At 48.3% G+C, this 16,196-nt stretch overlaps 2 protein-coding genes and 5 non-coding genes across 7 annotated transcripts; 3 read left to right on the top strand and 4 right to left on the bottom strand.

Annotated features, from left to right (window-relative positions):
- Positions 1-844: 844 nt before the first annotated feature.
- TRNAW-CCA (transfer RNA tryptophan (anticodon CCA)) lies at positions 845-916 on the bottom strand. The gene has a single exon. It is a non-coding gene; the product is annotated as a tRNA-Trp (tRNA).
- A 1,696-nt stretch (positions 917-2,612) lies between these two features.
- On the top strand, positions 2,613-2,685 carry TRNAR-ACG (transfer RNA arginine (anticodon ACG)). Its single transcript has one exon. It is a non-coding gene; the product is annotated as a tRNA-Arg (tRNA).
- A 1,380-nt stretch (positions 2,686-4,065) lies between these two features.
- Positions 4,066-4,138, bottom strand: TRNAR-ACG (transfer RNA arginine (anticodon ACG)). The gene has a single exon. It is a non-coding gene; the product is annotated as a tRNA-Arg (tRNA).
- A 553-nt stretch (positions 4,139-4,691) lies between these two features.
- On the bottom strand, positions 4,692-4,764 carry TRNAR-ACG (transfer RNA arginine (anticodon ACG)). Its single transcript has one exon. It is a non-coding gene; the product is annotated as a tRNA-Arg (tRNA).
- Positions 4,765-6,401: 1,637 nt separating this feature from the next.
- TRNAW-CCA (transfer RNA tryptophan (anticodon CCA)) lies at positions 6,402-6,473 on the bottom strand. Its single transcript has one exon. It is a non-coding gene; the product is annotated as a tRNA-Trp (tRNA).
- A 3,685-nt stretch (positions 6,474-10,158) lies between these two features.
- On the top strand, positions 10,159-13,192 carry LOC129119015 (gallinacin-11-like). Its single transcript, XM_054630719.2, has 3 exons — positions 10,159-10,216; positions 11,770-11,898; positions 13,065-13,192. The coding sequence occupies exons 1-3, from the start codon at positions 10,159-10,161 to the stop codon at positions 13,190-13,192; spliced, it is 315 nt and encodes a 104-aa protein (XP_054486694.1).
- A 1,437-nt stretch (positions 13,193-14,629) lies between these two features.
- Positions 14,630-15,578, top strand: LOC143693673 (gallinacin-12-like). Its single transcript, XM_077176333.1, has 2 exons — positions 14,630-14,900; positions 15,430-15,578. The coding sequence occupies exons 1-2, from the start codon at positions 14,768-14,770 to the stop codon at positions 15,576-15,578; spliced, it is 282 nt and encodes a 93-aa protein (XP_077032448.1). The 5' UTR covers positions 14,630-14,767.
- The last annotated feature ends 618 nt before the right edge of the window (positions 15,579-16,196 follow it).

Genomic DNA, 16,196 nt, shown 5'->3' with positions numbered 1-16,196 from the left:
TTGACTTAGTGATCTTAGTGGTCTTTTCCAAGCGCAATGATTCTGTGACATCGAAAGCAGTGAGGCAGCGACATCTTGAGGAAATCCCTGCTCACTCAACCCTTTGGTGGCACTCCAGGAGTTGTGGGATGAGGGATCTTAGCTTCTTGTCTTTTTTATTGATCCACTGTCTTATCTCAGTATGTCTCCTGTTTATATATTTCAAAATTCACCTTGAAAGAGCCCTTAAAGGAGTTCAGCTACTTTTTATGAATTATAACTTGTATAAGGCCATTCCTACAGATTCAAGCCTTTTTTCCAGCCCTCCATGCCCTCTGTCCATCTCACCATGGGGAATCAAGAGAAGACTAAGCAGAGAGTTAAAGATCTTGATGACCAGTCCTGATGGCTCAGCTTAGGCTCCCCACAGCCAGGTGTTTCAACAGAATCAACAAATAAACCTCACTGACACAGTGAAGCAAGTTCAGTGAGAGCCATCAAGGTGATGGGGGAGTTGGATATGGAGGATGTGAAGAGAGATGGGGAGAAATTTGGATTTTTCAATCTGAGGAAGAACGTATAAAGGGATCTTATCCCCCCTAACAGTTCCTTGCCTTTCCAAAGGGATTTTAGGACCAGAAGAATTCATCTGCAGACATGAAGCCACATCTGGCTTCATGGGATAGGACAGGGAAAGCTGAAGTTACACTTTGAAGAAGCATAACTTTGAAGAAACTTTGAACACTCATCCGGCAAGTAAAGACCACTCTGCCATGGCTCATCCCCTGCCCTTCTGAAGGGATTTGGGGTACAGAGTTATGGAGTGGGGGGGCAAAAGGAAGCATCCAGGAGATGACAGGGGATGTGACCCCGGTGTGATTTGAACACACAGCCTTCTGATCTGGAGTCAGACGCGCTGCCATTGCACCACGAGGTCAGCAGTGAGGCAGTTTTTGCTCAAATATTGTGCTGGAATTTGGGGCATTCTTTGAGGGAATGGGAATTTTGCTTTACCTGGCAGAGAAGTGGCACCATCTTTGCCTGCCTTGCCTTGCTAAACAAAATATTCTAGGTATTTAGAATATCTAAATGAGACGCTTCAGAGGAAGAAGGCCAAAAATGGCCGCTGCCCAGAGCAGCCCTGCAGAGCCTGTCCCAGGAGAAAGAGACTCCTGGATGTGGTGCCTCCAGAGAGACAAGAAAAATGTTGGCCCAGTGTTGGAACCCTGGTTACTAAGAATTTTAGACTTTCTGTGCTGACAGACACTGACTCCCAAGAGAACATTGCATTTGACCTGAAGCTGTGGAAAAAACTTCCAAAACTGAATAATAGAACTGGGATTCTGGGTGTGGAGTTTGAGTAGAAGTGTGTAATATCACATAATAGAAAACTTGGAGTTTAAGGTTTTAGAATATAGTAATATATATAAAACAAGATAGAGGTTTTAGAACAGAATTTAGTCCTTCTTCTTCACTTTCTTCTTCTTCATAGGTTTGAGTAGTATTGTGTAATTAGAAAAAAAATCTGTATTGTGATCCACAAGTAGTTAGTTATTAAGTCAAAAATAAAAATAATTTAAGTGTCATTTTTTAGTTAAATAATTTATCCTCAAAAACCTTATAGAGAGAGAGATCCGACTCCATTTTTAGTTTGTTAAAATAAGATACTGTAGAACTCACAGTTTGTAAAACTATAATATACATAAGAACTAATAAACATCTGAGTCCAAATATGAAATTCCATCTCACGCATTTAATCCCAACCTTAACCAAAAAAAAGGCAAAAACTCCACAGCCCAGTACTTCCCTGGAGATTGAAGTCCCATTCACCTGGAAGATGCATGAATACCAAATCCATGATTCACAGGTCACAGGTCATAAGCAAAGTGCAGGACACAGCAGGGAGGTGTGGTGGGTGTCTGCTGCACTTTGCCTCATGAGGAAGCTGAAGGGAGTGAAGGCTTTCTCTGAAAAGAGAAAAAAGCTTCACAACTGCAGGCTCAGTTGCTCCAGGGGGATCTGGACTTATCTCCATGTGATATTTCCCTGGAACATCACTGTGGACTGGTACAGTCAGTCCAGGGGACTACTGGAGTGTTTAAGGACAATGATTCAGTGTAAGACGATGGAAATAGAGAAAGGTTCCTGATGAATATCATGAGGAGTTTTTCTCAAGAAGAGAGTAAAAAAGAAGAGTCTGCTCCATCCCACCTCAGAGGCCAGGTGAGAATGTTCCTGAAATGAAGGAAGAATGTGATGATGGCTGGAGACAGGGACCAGGTACTTCCCAAGTGCAGAACACTCTGGGACGATACAATTCCTTCCTTGATGACCAAATGGACACTGAGGAACATAATTTATCTTGACTTTGGTTTCACCTCTGACAAGGTCTCCCAGATGTGTCCCTGCAGCAGGACACGCACACAGAGCAGCTGAGCTCAATCCAAAGGCAAAGCAAAGGGCCAGGACCAGGCACTGAGCACCTTGGGGTCAGGCTTGGAGGTCCAGGGGACCCTTCACTGCTGGATGCTGAACTGGCCGTGCTTTGGGGTCTCTGTGGTGGGAGCAGAGGCTGTTCCACACAAGGAAGGACACGGCCAACCTGGCAGGGACACAAGGGTGACCAGGGGACGGGGCCAGTGGTGCAATGGACAACGCGCCTGACTACGGATCAGGAGATTGCAGGTTCGACTCCTGCCTGGCTCAACACTTTTAGCCAGACCATGGAAATTCCTCCTGCTCCCTTTCTGAGCACCTTCCTTCTCCTGACCATCATCCATCCTCCCTCAAGCTCCTCATCTCCTCTCCCACACTCCAAAAGGGGCAGGGATGCAGCCCACAACAGAGACAGCAAATCCCACAGCACAATGCAGGTGCCTCCAGAACTGCTGTCCCACAGCCAGGACAGAGCCAGCACTCCCAGGATGTCCTGGCACCTCCTCTGCCCTGCTCCCAGCCCCCTCCAAGGCTCACCCTGCTCCTGCTGCCCTTTGTCAGTGCCTTGACAAGTTCTGCTCTGGAAGCAGTGCCCTGCTCACAGCTTTGATGTCACAAAATGACATTCCTGCGACGGTGACGTTGGAGAGATGGAAAAAAGCCTGCAAGGCTAAGGACCTCGGGAAGACAGCTGTCCCTTGTCACCTCCACCACCAGTTTCAGGGCGATCCAGGCAGGGCTTAAACCTCCTGATCCATAGTTAGGTGTGCTCATGGTCCATTGAGAAACTGACCCCAGCCTCTGATCCCACCTGCTGTCCTCACTTCAGGATCACCTGGATTTATTGGTGGCTAAAGGGAAATGGAAGGATCTCAGCTTGCTCCCACCTGGCCATTCCATGTCAGCCTTGCCCTCCTCACCTGTGCCCCCACAGGTTCCACCACCCAGGAGAGGCGATGCCTATACTGAGCTCCAGGCTCAGCTCAGCTGCTCTGGAGGGTTGGAGGGCACATCCTGCCTTCCTATGGGATGTGTAGTTAAACTTCCCAGGCCTCATAGAACTCCCTGGAGCTGTGGTGCCCAGTGGAAGGGAAAGCTTAGCCCAAGGCCACCTCCACTTGCTCCAGCCTGGTGACAGAGAGGGGCAGGTGAGCTGTAGCAAGATCTTGCTTGATGGCCAATTGGTCTGGGCTTCCCTATACATGGACACCTTCAACCTTCCTGGCCCAAACCACAGACACAGTGAAGGTACAAAACAGTGATGACAGGACCACGAGTGTGCAAATATGGGATGAAGCAACAAAAGAACATGGAAATGGGAATTTTACATCAAATAACAGTGATTTGTGTTGGAAATTACACGTGGTGTCCTCCAGTCCAGACTTCTGCTTAATTTATGATGAGCAGATCAGGACTGCATGCTCAGACTCTGAATATTTCCAAGGATGTAGAGGCCACAGCCTATCTGGGCTCCTCTCTTGTTGATTTACCATCTCACAGAGAGTTTTTTTCCCCAGTCAGAGCCTCCCCTGATGCGAGGGAAGTTTTGCTGTGCAGGAAAGGACAACACTGGAGAGAGTCAGGGCACCATGGGGGAAGATGTCCCCTGTCACCATCAATGTGACAGCCAGGCTGTGGGCAGGAAAATTGTGAGCCAGGCAGGAGTTGAACCTGCAGTCTCCTGATCCGTAGTCAGGCGCATTGTCCATTGCGCCACTGGCCCGGCCCTCGTGGAGCCCTGGGGGTTCCTGTCGCTGCATGGGCTTTGGGACAGAATTAATTAAGAACAGAAAAAATAGATTTTAGGTGCTCCCTGGGAAGCAGGTGATCTAATCCCCACTCAGAGCACAATGGTTTTCGACATCGGGTTGTAGTAAAACTTTAAATAACTCCAAGGATGGAAACTCCAAAGCTTCGCTGGGACCTTCTCCTACTCTGAGACCATTGCTGTCACATGGAGAACTTGTCAAGGCACTGGCAAAGGGCAGCAGGAGCAGGGTGAGCCTTGGAGGGGGCTGGGAGCAGGGCACAGGAGGTGCTGGGACATCCTGGGAGTGCTGGCTCTGTCCTGGCTGTGGGACAGCAGTTCTGGAGGCACCTGCATTGTGCTGTGGGATTTGCTGTGGTGTCCCTGTCTCTGTTGTGGGCTGCATCCCTGCCCCTTTTGGAGTGTGGGAGAGGAGATGAGGAGCTTGAGGGAGGATGGATGATGGTCAGGAGAAGGAAGGTGCTCAGAAAGGGAGCAGGAGGAATTTCCATGGTCTGGCTAAAAGTGTTGAGCCAGGCAGGAGTCGAACCTGCAATCTCCTGATCCGTAGTCAGGCGCGTTGTCCATTGCGCCACTGGCCCTGTCCCCTGGTCACCCTTGTGTCCCTGCCAGGCTGGCCGTGTCCTTCCTTGTGTGGAACAGCCTCTGCTCCCACCACAGAGACCCCAAAGCACGGCCAGTTCAGCATCCAGCAGTGAAGGGTCCCCTGGACCTCCAAGCCTGACCCCAAGGTGCTCAGTGCCTGGTCGTGGCCCTTTGCCTTGCCTTTGGATTGAGCTCAGCTGCTCTGTGTGCGTGTCCTGCTGCAGGGACACGTCTGGGAGACCTTGTCAGAGGTGAAACCAAAGTCAAGATAAATTATGTTCCTCAGTGTCCACTTGACTTCAAAGAAATCATCTCTTCAAAGAAATCTATTATTTTGGTCTAGGGTGGTGTGCCTTTGGTAAATCCTTGGCCTTCCAGTCATTTTCACATCTTTCCTCCTTTTGGGCATGGCTTTCTGAGGGATTGTTTCCATAGTCTTCAGGCAGATCCCGAACTGTGATTGCCCAGACTGGAGCTTTCCAAATGGTCTTCCTTAATAATTCTTGAAAAAAATCTTTCCATGTTGTTCATCAGAAACTTGTCCCTTTTTCCATAATCTTACACAGAGTAATTGCTCTTGATTCCCCTCCAGATATCTCCAGATCCTTGGAGATATTCAATCCCCTGGACTGACGCTACCACCCCATGCTACCCTGCCAGGCAAGCATGTCCAGGTCCTCCAGAAGTGGCTGAGCCTGGAGTTAGAAAGTTTCCTGCATTTTTCTGAGGAAGGCATTAACTCCTTCTTGAGGTAAATTATGGCAGACACCCACCACAACACAACCTTCCTGCTTGCATCCTGACCCATAATTTCCATCCAGCACAGCTCTCTGCTCAAAGGAGAGCTCTGGGCACCATGTTCCCCATATAGTCTAGTCCATGCCCCTGCACCCTAAGCCCTGGCCCTCTGTCTTGGTTTGAACAGACAGGTGTCTGCAGGAGCCTTCCTTGAAGTGGAAAATGCAAACCCCTTCCCTGTGAATTATTATAATTTTGAAATTAAGGGGCTCTCAGGCAAAGATATGGGAATAGCAGTAACAGTTCTTTACTAGGAAAATTAAATATACAAATGCAATAGTACAAAAAAAGAAAACAAACCACTGACAGAGGCAGAATACAACCCTGGGTCAGGGTGGTGGCAGCAGTGCCATTAAATGGTGGCTGCAGCCCTCCTGCAGTGCCAGCTGTGGTTCTGCTGGAGCAGGGATCCTGTACAAGGGTGGAGTTTTCCTCTGAAGCTCCAGGGGTGCTGTAGATGGGCCTGGTCTTCCTCTGGGAATCCAGTGGAAAAGAAAGCTGCTCCTCTGGGAATCCAGTGCAAAAGGCTTCCTGTGGTGTCCCAGCCTCAGATTATATCCAGGTAGGAATGCTTGGCTCCTCCCCCTGGGTGTAGCATCTCCCAATGGGGATACGTAATTTTATCAGTCATGCAGGGACACTCACTGGCCATGAACAGAAGAGATCTCTGGGAGGGCAGATTGGTTGTGGAAGAGATAAAGAAAACTGCCCAATTAATAGAAGATAACTGCCCCACCTCCAACAGATGGAAATAGAATACACACCCCCAGGCTAAGACACCCTCCCACAGAACACCTCCCCAGAAAAGCAGAGGGGTGCCAGTGGCACCCCAGACTGACCCCGGTGTGATTTGAACACACAACCTTCTGATCTGGAGTCAGACGCGCTGCCCTTGCGCCACGAGGTCAGGATGCAGGGGGGTCCTTGGGCCTGGGATTGCCCCCTGGGAATGTCCTTTCCATGGGGACCACCCTGGGGTGTCCCTGCACCCCGGGAGCAGGGCTGTGGCTATGGAGGGGCAGCCTGAGGGGAGGGTGGCTGCAGAGACCAGCCCAGGCTGCAGGATGGAGGTGTGGGGTGGGATGAGGGGAGCTACGAGGTCAGTGAGGGCAGGAACCAGGCTCAGGGATGCTCCAGGGGAGGATGGTGGCTCAGGGGGGAACATGCAACAGCCCAAGGAGGGTTTTGGCTGTGGACTCAGAAATTATTTTGGCTGTGGGCTCAGAAATGTTTTTGGCAGAGTGGAGCACCCATGGGCTCAGGCCAGTCACAGCTCCAGATGTCCTGCCCCAGCCCCAGCCCTGTGCTGGCTGAGAGTGGCACCAGGAGCTCCTGCAAGGAGGACAGGATGCTCCCTTGTCCCCAGCCCCACCACTGCAGCTGCCCAGTCCTTTCCTCATGGGTGCTGAGGGCAAGGCTGCCATGGACAGCTGTATCAGTAAGGAGGAGAAGCCTTCCTTAGCCCTCTCCAACTCCATTCCCAGCTTCATTCCCACCCCATGGAGACATGCTGGAGACAGCCTGCTGGGTACCAGGGTGTCTGGAGAGGGGCAATACAGGCAGGGGCTGTGGGCAGCAGTGCAATGGGCAAAGCACCAGGAAACTCCTCTCTGGCTCAGCCTAATCCTGGTAAGAGCAGAGCTCTCAGTATTGCTATAGTTACAGAGATTTTTAAAGTGATAGAAATGTTATAAAATGATATGAGGTTAGAAAACATTAACTTCATAGTTAAACACTTACCCTGAATGTGACTCCCTCCAAAAATTCGATTCCTCTCTAAAATTTGATGCCTGAAACCAAATCCCCTCCCTGCTGTCCAAACATATTAATAATCACCATGCATTTTCCCTGTGGATTACCAGTGCTGAGGATGGAGCAAAGAGGCATTTCCTCTTGCTTTTACCTTTTCACCAGAGCAAATTCTGCACCACGAGGTCCCTTCCTCCTCCAGCACCTTTTCCCACAAGAGGGAGCCAGGAACCAGCTCATGGGCTCCATGAGCTGTAAATCAGGCTGGAGATTAATTTTGTTCACTGAGAATCCTCCATCCCAAGGCCAAACTGGAAATTCAGCTTGTTTCCTTCCTGGAAATGAAGTTTTTTTCCTCCACAGCACAAAGTTTTTGTCTATTCAATCCCAATGGTTGCTATTAGATTTTCCCCCCATATTTTCCCTGCTGACCACCCCCAGTGGCACCTCATCCATCCCACTCTGTCACTTGCTCCTCACAATGTTGTAGATAAAGTCAGGTTTTCAGCCAGTCCCAGGACCACTTCAGCCCAAGTGCAGTCAAATCCGGCTGATTTACATTGCCATAACACAAATCTGGTTAAGTGCTTTGGGGCAGCAGCTGTTTCCCATAAATTTAGCATCCCAGGTATTATTTTCAGAGCTATGCCATGACTGAAAACTTCAAAATTAATGAGAAGTCTTCCCTTCTCATAAAAACTTCCTTACTCAAAGGGATGTGAGTCCCAGGCCAGATCAGCAAAACCCTCCAGGGATGGGGACATCACCACTGCCCTGGGCAGCTGGGCCAGGGCTGGACAGAGCTTTCTGTGAAGGAATTTTTTCCTAATTCCCAATCTAAAACTCCCCTGGTGCAATTTGAGGTGATTCCTATTGCTCTGTCCCTTGTTTCTTGGGAGAAGATCCCGACCCACCCCTGGCTGTCCCCTCCTGTCAGGGAGTTGTGCAGAGCCACAAGGTCCCCCCTGAGCCTCCTTTGCTCCAGGCTGAGCCCCTTCCCCAGCTCCCTCAGCTGCTCCTCACAAGAGATCCTCAGGCAAGGGGCAGAACTTCCACTCTGTGTGAGCATTTCTTTTGTGATCCATATAAAACATGTCTCTGACCTGGAATAACCTGGGAAAGAAACCTGGGAAAGGAGGAGAACAAAAAAGAGCAAACAAAGTGCAGAGGCATCAAGGCAGACTGAGATGGTCCTTGAATTTCAAAGAGTTGGGTTTTTTCTGGGATAATTTCTGATCCTAATTTGAAGGGGACTGTGACTATATGAGCACTTGTGGTCTGATAGTGAGGACATTCTGGAAATGATGGGGAGGGATTTTGAATGTGAGATTACTGGGCAATCACTCCTCTTCCACTATTGTTAACACACCTGAGGTTTTAAATTTGTACTTCACCTCCCATGGAAATAAAATTTTAAAAGGCAAACATTTTCAGGCCATCACTACAGAACAAGACCATTTTTTTCCTGATTTAAAAAATAATTGCTGAGAAAGCTGAGTGTCTGCTCCAGTCTGACAAAGTACAAGGACAGATCCTGTCTGAGAGCTGAGATGAATATCTCAGCTAGGATATCCTTGGATTCAGAAGGAACCTGAGCCAGCTGAAGGGTTCTTGTTGCAGCCTTTGTTTCATCCCTGTCCCTGGAGTACCTGGAAATGGACACAAACACCTCTCCTTCAGGACTGGATGGCACCTGCAAATTTGCAATGGAAAGCAAACAAAGAAAGCAGGGAGGCAGACAGAGAACAATGCACACGGCTGAGGGGGAGGTTTTATTGTTGATATCGAGGCTGCTGGGTCAGAACAACATCAAAAAATACCTTGCACAGAAAGAGGCTGAAGTAAATGATGGAGGGAGAACCTGAGCTGTCAGCTGCCACCTCCATGTGTCTGCTTGATATCATTCAAACTCTGTACAGACAAATGCTGAGGAAAACTCATTAATCTCACTTGTCATGTGCTCTTTGTGCACCTGCAAAGTTTAAGGTGCTGCTGGTGACACCTGGAAATTGATAATCTGCACTTCATGTATCACAGATACATGGAATGGAGGAAGGTTTGGGATGAAAGGAATCTGAAAAATCATTTCATTCCATGGACAGGATGACCTTCCACTAGACCAGATTTATTTTTTTTCTTCACAGCACCTTTCACAGAAAAAAAAAAAATACAACTATTTTATATGTTTGTGTATGGAATGATTATTATAATTTATTTATTTATTATCTTGGGAACAGTTGTTGCATCACAGGACAAGCAGCAGGATCAGATATTCTCTGTTGTCCAGAGAAGCTGTGGCTGCCCCTGGATCCCTGGAAGTGTCCAAGGCCAGGTTGGACAGGGCTTGGAGTAACCTGGGACAGTGAAAAGTGTCCCTGCCCGTGGCAGGGGGGTGGACTGGATGATCTCTAATGTCCTTTCCAACCCAAACCATTCTATGATTCCATGGTGATTCTATGATATTCCATCTGCCTTCTCCCCATCAAACAATGGCTAATTTCCTCCAGACAATCCATGACCAACCACACTGACATTTCAAGTTAATGATGCTCCCTGGGTGGATCCATACTGATAAGGGGCCCTCCCAGCAGCCTTCCCAGTGGTCAGGCAGGCAGGCACAGCTGTTTGTCCCCCTGTTTTTGTGCCCCTGGGCCATTGTTCAGGTTTAGCCATGTGCAGAGGTCAGGCTGTACCTGCTGCCTTCCTCTGCCACCCCTGCCAAGGTTCCCCAGACAGACCCAGCTGTTCCCACTGCCCTATAAATGCCAGGGTGCTCCCTCCTCCCCTGTCAAAGGTTCTGGCATTGTGGCCCTGTCTCCAGGCTGTAGCTGACACCTTCCACCATGAAGCTCTTCTCCTGCCTGATGGCTCTCCTGCTTTTCCTCCTCCAGGCTGTTCCAGGTAAGGGCCAAGCCCCATGCTGGGGTTTGCCTGTGCAGGAGGCACAGCTCGCTCGTGTGCTGGTGCAGAACGTTCTCCTCAGCTCCTTTCCTTAGAGCAGCTCCCTTTTTCTAAAAGCAGAAGTGAAAAGTTAACCTGTGGTGAGCAGGTGTCACACCAGAACCTCCCCACACAAGCTTCTGCCAGATGTTGGGTCTTATGACTCTTTGAAATGTTTTTATGCCTTTTTGTGGCACTATTGATGGTGGCACCTTGGAAATCACCTCCTCTTCTAACCCCAGGGTTAAAAATTGTCTCCTCTGTGTGGTAGAAGAGAGCAGAGGTGTTCCCTGGTATTATTCAGGTTGAACTCACCACTGACTTCAGCTGTTTGAATATTCTGGTTCCCTTTCCTCAGCCCTTCTGCTGCACTGACTCATCTTCTCATTGTGCCTTTATCCTACCTGTTCTTCATGCTTAATGAAACTCCTCACCTTGAAGAAAGGCTTCCAGAGAAAGAAGGGACTGGCCAAACTGCTAGTTCCTGTTAATTAAGCCAGATCTTGCTTTTGGGTTTTTTTTAAATTTTATCTTCAGGGCATGTGGTGACCATGCTGTCCCTTGCATGCCCCTGCAGCACTGCAGTCCCAGAACTCAGAAGCATCCAAGACTGGGCTGTCCCTTCCCATTACAGCATGAATGGCCAGGATATGTTCAGAAAATTGCCATCAACCTCTATGTTTCACTTCAGTTGTACAAAAACCTTCCTTGAAATGCTCTGAGGTCCCATGAGTTCCTCCACCTTCTGGATTTTGGGGTTATTTGTGTCAGATCCCTAACTGGGGTCTGTGGGGTTTCAGCAGGAGGAATGGAGATGAGAATGGACTGATCCTGCAGCACAGCTGGGAATCCCATTCCCCCTGTGTTTGGAAGGATGAAAGTTTGACAAGAAAGTCTCACAGATATGTAATCTTGGCAGAAAGAATTTTAAATGTAGAATCTGATGAAGGAATAGAGATGGAAGCAAGTTTTGATATAGAAGAAAAGAATTTCTGAGTCTTACTGGATAACCAAGGAGGCAAAAGTTATGTTAGTTAGAAGGGGTTTTTATGACTTAGAGCAAAACATAAACCCACCTCAAACAAGAAGATATTTTTACCAAGCAGAAAGATAGCACAGGCAAACAAGTCAGCAAATGTTGCAAGTAGAAAAAAGGTCTCAGAATTTTCCACTGCAAGAAAACTGAAAAAACAACTTCTAGCTTAAACTGTAATGTACTAACTTTGAGTGATTGGAGAATAGTAACATGAGTATGGTAATTATAGTAGTTATGATAGGCTATAGGTGAAAGTTAAGGTATAGATTGGCTCTACTGTATTTTCAGCAAAGTATATCATGCAGTGCTAACAAAACCAAAGGGTCTCCAGGCCTGCCTGCAGCTGGAGCTGACAGCTGTAGGCACAGGCTGTCACCCACCACCCTGGACTGCTGTAACCTCTTGGATGTAATAAACTGCATTTTGAAGAGCGGCCTGGAGTCCCACATCTCTCATTTTGGCTCTTACACCCCTGTAGGTCTCGGCTTGCCCAGGGACACCTCGCGTTGTTTGGAATACCACGGCTACTGCTTCCACCTGAAATCCTGCCCGGAGCCCTTCGCTGCCTTTGGCACCTGCTATCGGCGCCGGAGGACCTGCTGTGTTGGTACGTGTGGGAACCCTGACCAGCAGGGCAAAATCTGGGGGGGAAATGGCTGAACTCAGCAAAACAAACTTTGCCTCCAAATCATAGAACCACAGAATGGTTTGGGTTGGAAGGGAACTTAAAGCTCATCCAGTTCCACCCCCCACCATGGTCAGGGACACCTTCCACTGTCCCAGGGTGCTCCAAACCCTGTCCAACATGGCCCTGGACACTTCCAGGGATGGGGTCTTAGCCATCTCTTTCCATGTACAAAGATGGACCTGTGTGTTCCTCCACACCTCAGTGTGGAGCCTTTGGGGCTGGCCAAAATAACCCAAAGCTCCACCTCCAACTGGGAAAATAAAATAAAAGTTTTGGCCCACAGAGAGTTCTCCTTCCTTGGTAAATCTTCCTGTGATTATCTGGTGGGGGACTGCTGGCTGCACCCACCCTGCTGTGCTTAATAGGTGCCAGCTGATCCTGTTAGTTTATCTGAATCTTCCCAGAATTGCTTGTTTTTGCTGCTCCTCAATAGATAATCCTCAGCATAAATCATTCATGAATATATACTTTAGAAACAACTGTGCTAATCCTAAAGTTCCTCTGATCCAGCGTCCTGGCCAGAAGTGGATATTTCCTTGCAGTTACTCTGTGTGTGTAAAGTGACCACAACCACATCATTACATTTCATATTATATTATATTATATTATATTATATTATATTATATTATATTATATTATATTATATTATATTATATTATATTATATTATATTATATTATATTATATTATCCTGGATTTTGTGAAATTGCAGCTCAGGATTTTTAGATTTAGGCATCCTTGTGTTTAAAAGTCCTTACTGGATTTTTCCCCCAGGTTAGGAATTCCATTTATTTTAAAACCTGATCCCTCACAATTTTATTCAGTGCCACCTACTTGAAATGTAGTCATTCTGCATCCATCTTTTTCACAGCTCTACAATGTCCCTCCCTCAGTTAATTTTTTTCCAAGCTGGTGGGTCACAAATTCCTTCTTTTACAGAAGTGCTGTGATAAACCCCAAAGTTCATCTCTGTGTCTTTGCTTTTGGAGACTCAGCAAACACAACTTCCCAACAATTGTTGTGTATGAGGTGGTTTGGATGGCCGTGTCGGGTTTCCTGGTTTGACTCAACCCCTCTGATTTGCAGACACCACGTCCAACTTCCACATCTGCCAGGGTGAGGGGGGCCATTGTGTGCCCCCAGAAATCAGATGTCTGCAAGAGCAGGAGGGGCTCTGCCCTCGCAGGGGATGGAAGTGCTGCACAGAAGTGTGACAAGGACCTCGTGGGACTGCAGAAAACCATGGGAAGGAACAGCCAAGAAAGCAAACAAGTTTTATTCCAAGTGTTGTAGACGTATCTGCTGTTCTCAACATGCAAAGTGTGTCATTATCTAGAGGTGACATGTATCTTTATATAAAGAAAGCAATAAATGCTAAATAAACAGGTGTAGCAGTCATTTATTTATGGGAAGAGGCAAATGTCTCTCTATTATACCCATGTGCAGAATTACACAAAATTGCTGTTGTATCCTTGGAAACCCCATGCCTTAATCCTTCTTACCAGCCTAATCTTATTTACCATGTTTGATTTTACACTTGGATGCTTTAGAAGCCTGAGGACACTTAATCACACAATCATTAAGGTTGGAAAAGATCTCCAAGGTCAGTGAGTCCAACCTGTGACTGATCCCCATCTTGTCACCCAGCCCAGAGCATTGTGTGCCACATCCAGTCATTCCTTGGACACTTCAGGGAGGGGCTGAGGGAGCTGGGAAAGGGGCTCAGCCTGGAGAAAAGGAGGCTCAGGAGGGCCCTTGTGGCTCTGCACAACTCCCTGACAGGAGGGGACAGCCAGGGGGGTCGGGCTCTGCTCCCAGGGAACAGGGACAGGAGGAGAGGGAACAGCCCCAAACTGTGCCAGGGGAGGGTCAGGTTGGACACCAGGAGGAATTTCTGCATGGGAAGGGTGGTCAGGCATTAAAACAGGGTGCCCAGGGCAGTGATGGAGTACCCATCTCTGAGGGATTTAAAAGAGAGACAGATGTGGCATTTGGGGACATGATTTAGTGGTGGCTTGGGAGGGCTGGGGAATGGTTGGACTTGATGATCTTGGAGGCCTTTTCCAACCTAAATGACTGTATTACTCTAGTTATGTTGCTCTGTTTGGGTATTTTTTTAGGGAGAAAGGTGCTTTTAATTTTACTCTTTAGCCTGCCAGTTTAAGATGTGTTCAGAGTTTTATCGCCACAGCTGAAGGGACAGCAAACAGCAGGGCCAGGCAGGGCAGCTGGAGCATCACATTTTACAGCCAGAGCTGCACACTCACCACAGATTTACCACCATGAGGTGCATTGCTGAACTAACAAACAGCTCTTCCACCAGCACTGTGTGCTCACCACACTCAGGAATGAAGCCTCCCAAATTCCTTGGAAGCCAAAGCAGGGAAAAAAAAAAAAAATACACCCAGGTTTCAGCTGGAGAAAATATTCACACGAGCTCAGATTAAAAATTAATCACTCCCAGCCTGCATCCTTCTCCTCCTTGCAGATCCTCAGGACTCTTCCCTTGCAGGTTGCTTCCCTCCTCCCTGTCACTTCCAGGGGATTTTGCTGGCTGCAGGTGAAGAGCAGAGGATCTCCCTGAGCTTCTTTTTTTTTTTCCTGCTGGAATTCTACCAGCTGCCAAGGAGAGGAATCAGGAAAGCCAGTAACCAGTGAATGTGAAAAAGTCATCATTGTTTGGAGCAGCAGTGCTGGGTCAGAACGACACAAAAGGGTTTCCCAGCAGCAAATGTTATTCCTGGGACTGGAATATAATTAACTCCTGGCTACTCCTCCCCTCTTCCAGGATGCCATCCAGCATGCCAGCAGCACACAGAGGCTTCTGTGAAATGTCACTCCCAGCCCTGGGATTTTCCAGCAGAGCCAAAGCAATGGGGATCCTCGTGCTTGTTTTCATATTCCTCTCCCTGACCCAGCACGGTAAGACCAGGAAGGCCTGGGGTGGTGAACAGGATATCTGGGAACAGGGATAATCTTTCTTCACTGTGTGATAGCTACTGAGGAAAGGTTTTCTGGGTGGGAGAGTGGGTGAGGTGCTTTGGGAAAATTCATTATTGAATCCCTTGGGGGAATACAAAAAAATGAGCAGGGAGGAGGCTGTGAAAATGGGGCACACCACTGAGTTAGGAGAAGCCCTGTGCTCTGGGAAATTGTTCCTGCCTTTTCTCAGGCTGCAGTTGCCTCCTCGGCAGGAGGAGGACAGCCCCTCTGACCTCCCATGCATGGTCTTTGCCAACATCCTGAAAAAACAACTCCATGATAAAACATTCCTTGAGTGAGGTTGGCTCAGCAGCCTGGGATTTCCAACCTGGATATCTGAACCTCTCCCTGGGTGTGCTCGAGGTGCCCAGGCTCTCTGTGTGCCCCCAGTGCTGGCTTGGCTGGCTGGGAACATGGCAAGAAGGAATCCCACTAATTTTATCCATGAATTTGCTGCTCCCTTGTCCAGGAGATGCCCATGGACCAGACAGCTGTAACCAGGGAGGGGGCTTGTGCCGAGTGGGGAGCTGTGTTTCTGGTGAATACCTGGCTCAGTTCTGCTTTGAACCCGTCATTCTCTGCTGCAAAAATCTGTCACCTGCCACCACAGAGAGCTGAAGGTTTCCAGAGGAGCCACTGCAGCACATGGAGAGCTGCAGGCTCCACTGGCACAGCACGAGCAGCTGCTGGGAAGGAGATTTTGTGGTTTCTGTGGCTGTGGATTCACTCATGGACTCCTGAACACTTTGGTTTTGCTGTAATTTTTTAGGAAACACTGTGTGACAAGAAGAAACTGGGGCCACCCATAGCTGTGGCCCTTTTGGGACTCTGATTGTTATCTGACATGCCCAGGTGAAAACTTGCCTTTCTGCTTTACCTGAAACCAATAAACCTGAGGTTTAACAAAGCAGCAAATGCCCACCTGTGAGTCAGCAACGCTGCCAGTGGTGGGATGGCACTGAGCAGGAGTGGCCACAGCATTCCTCACCTCCCCAGAACACCAGGGGGACTCTGTGCCTTTATTTCCCTTCCCAGAGAAAACATCTGCAATGGGGAAAGTCGTTTTGGCATCACTTTTGGTGCAAAAGGCACCTGGTTTGACATGAAGGTGAGTGTGGTCTGTGCTTCTCAGGCAGGATCCACCCCCATCCACTTCTCCTTTCCAGATTGTGCCAGGCTCTCAAGGCAGTCATGGAATCCCAGAATGGGTTGGGTTGGAAGGGACTTTAAAGATCA

Source organism: Agelaius phoeniceus, chromosome 3 (assembly GCF_051311805.1).
Source record: "Agelaius phoeniceus isolate bAgePho1 chromosome 3, bAgePho1.hap1, whole genome shotgun sequence".
Classification (NCBI taxonomy): domain Eukaryota; kingdom Metazoa; phylum Chordata; class Aves; order Passeriformes; family Icteridae; genus Agelaius; species Agelaius phoeniceus.
The sequence above is the reverse complement of the archived record's forward strand: the minus strand, read 5'-3'. Positions and strand labels throughout refer to the sequence as shown.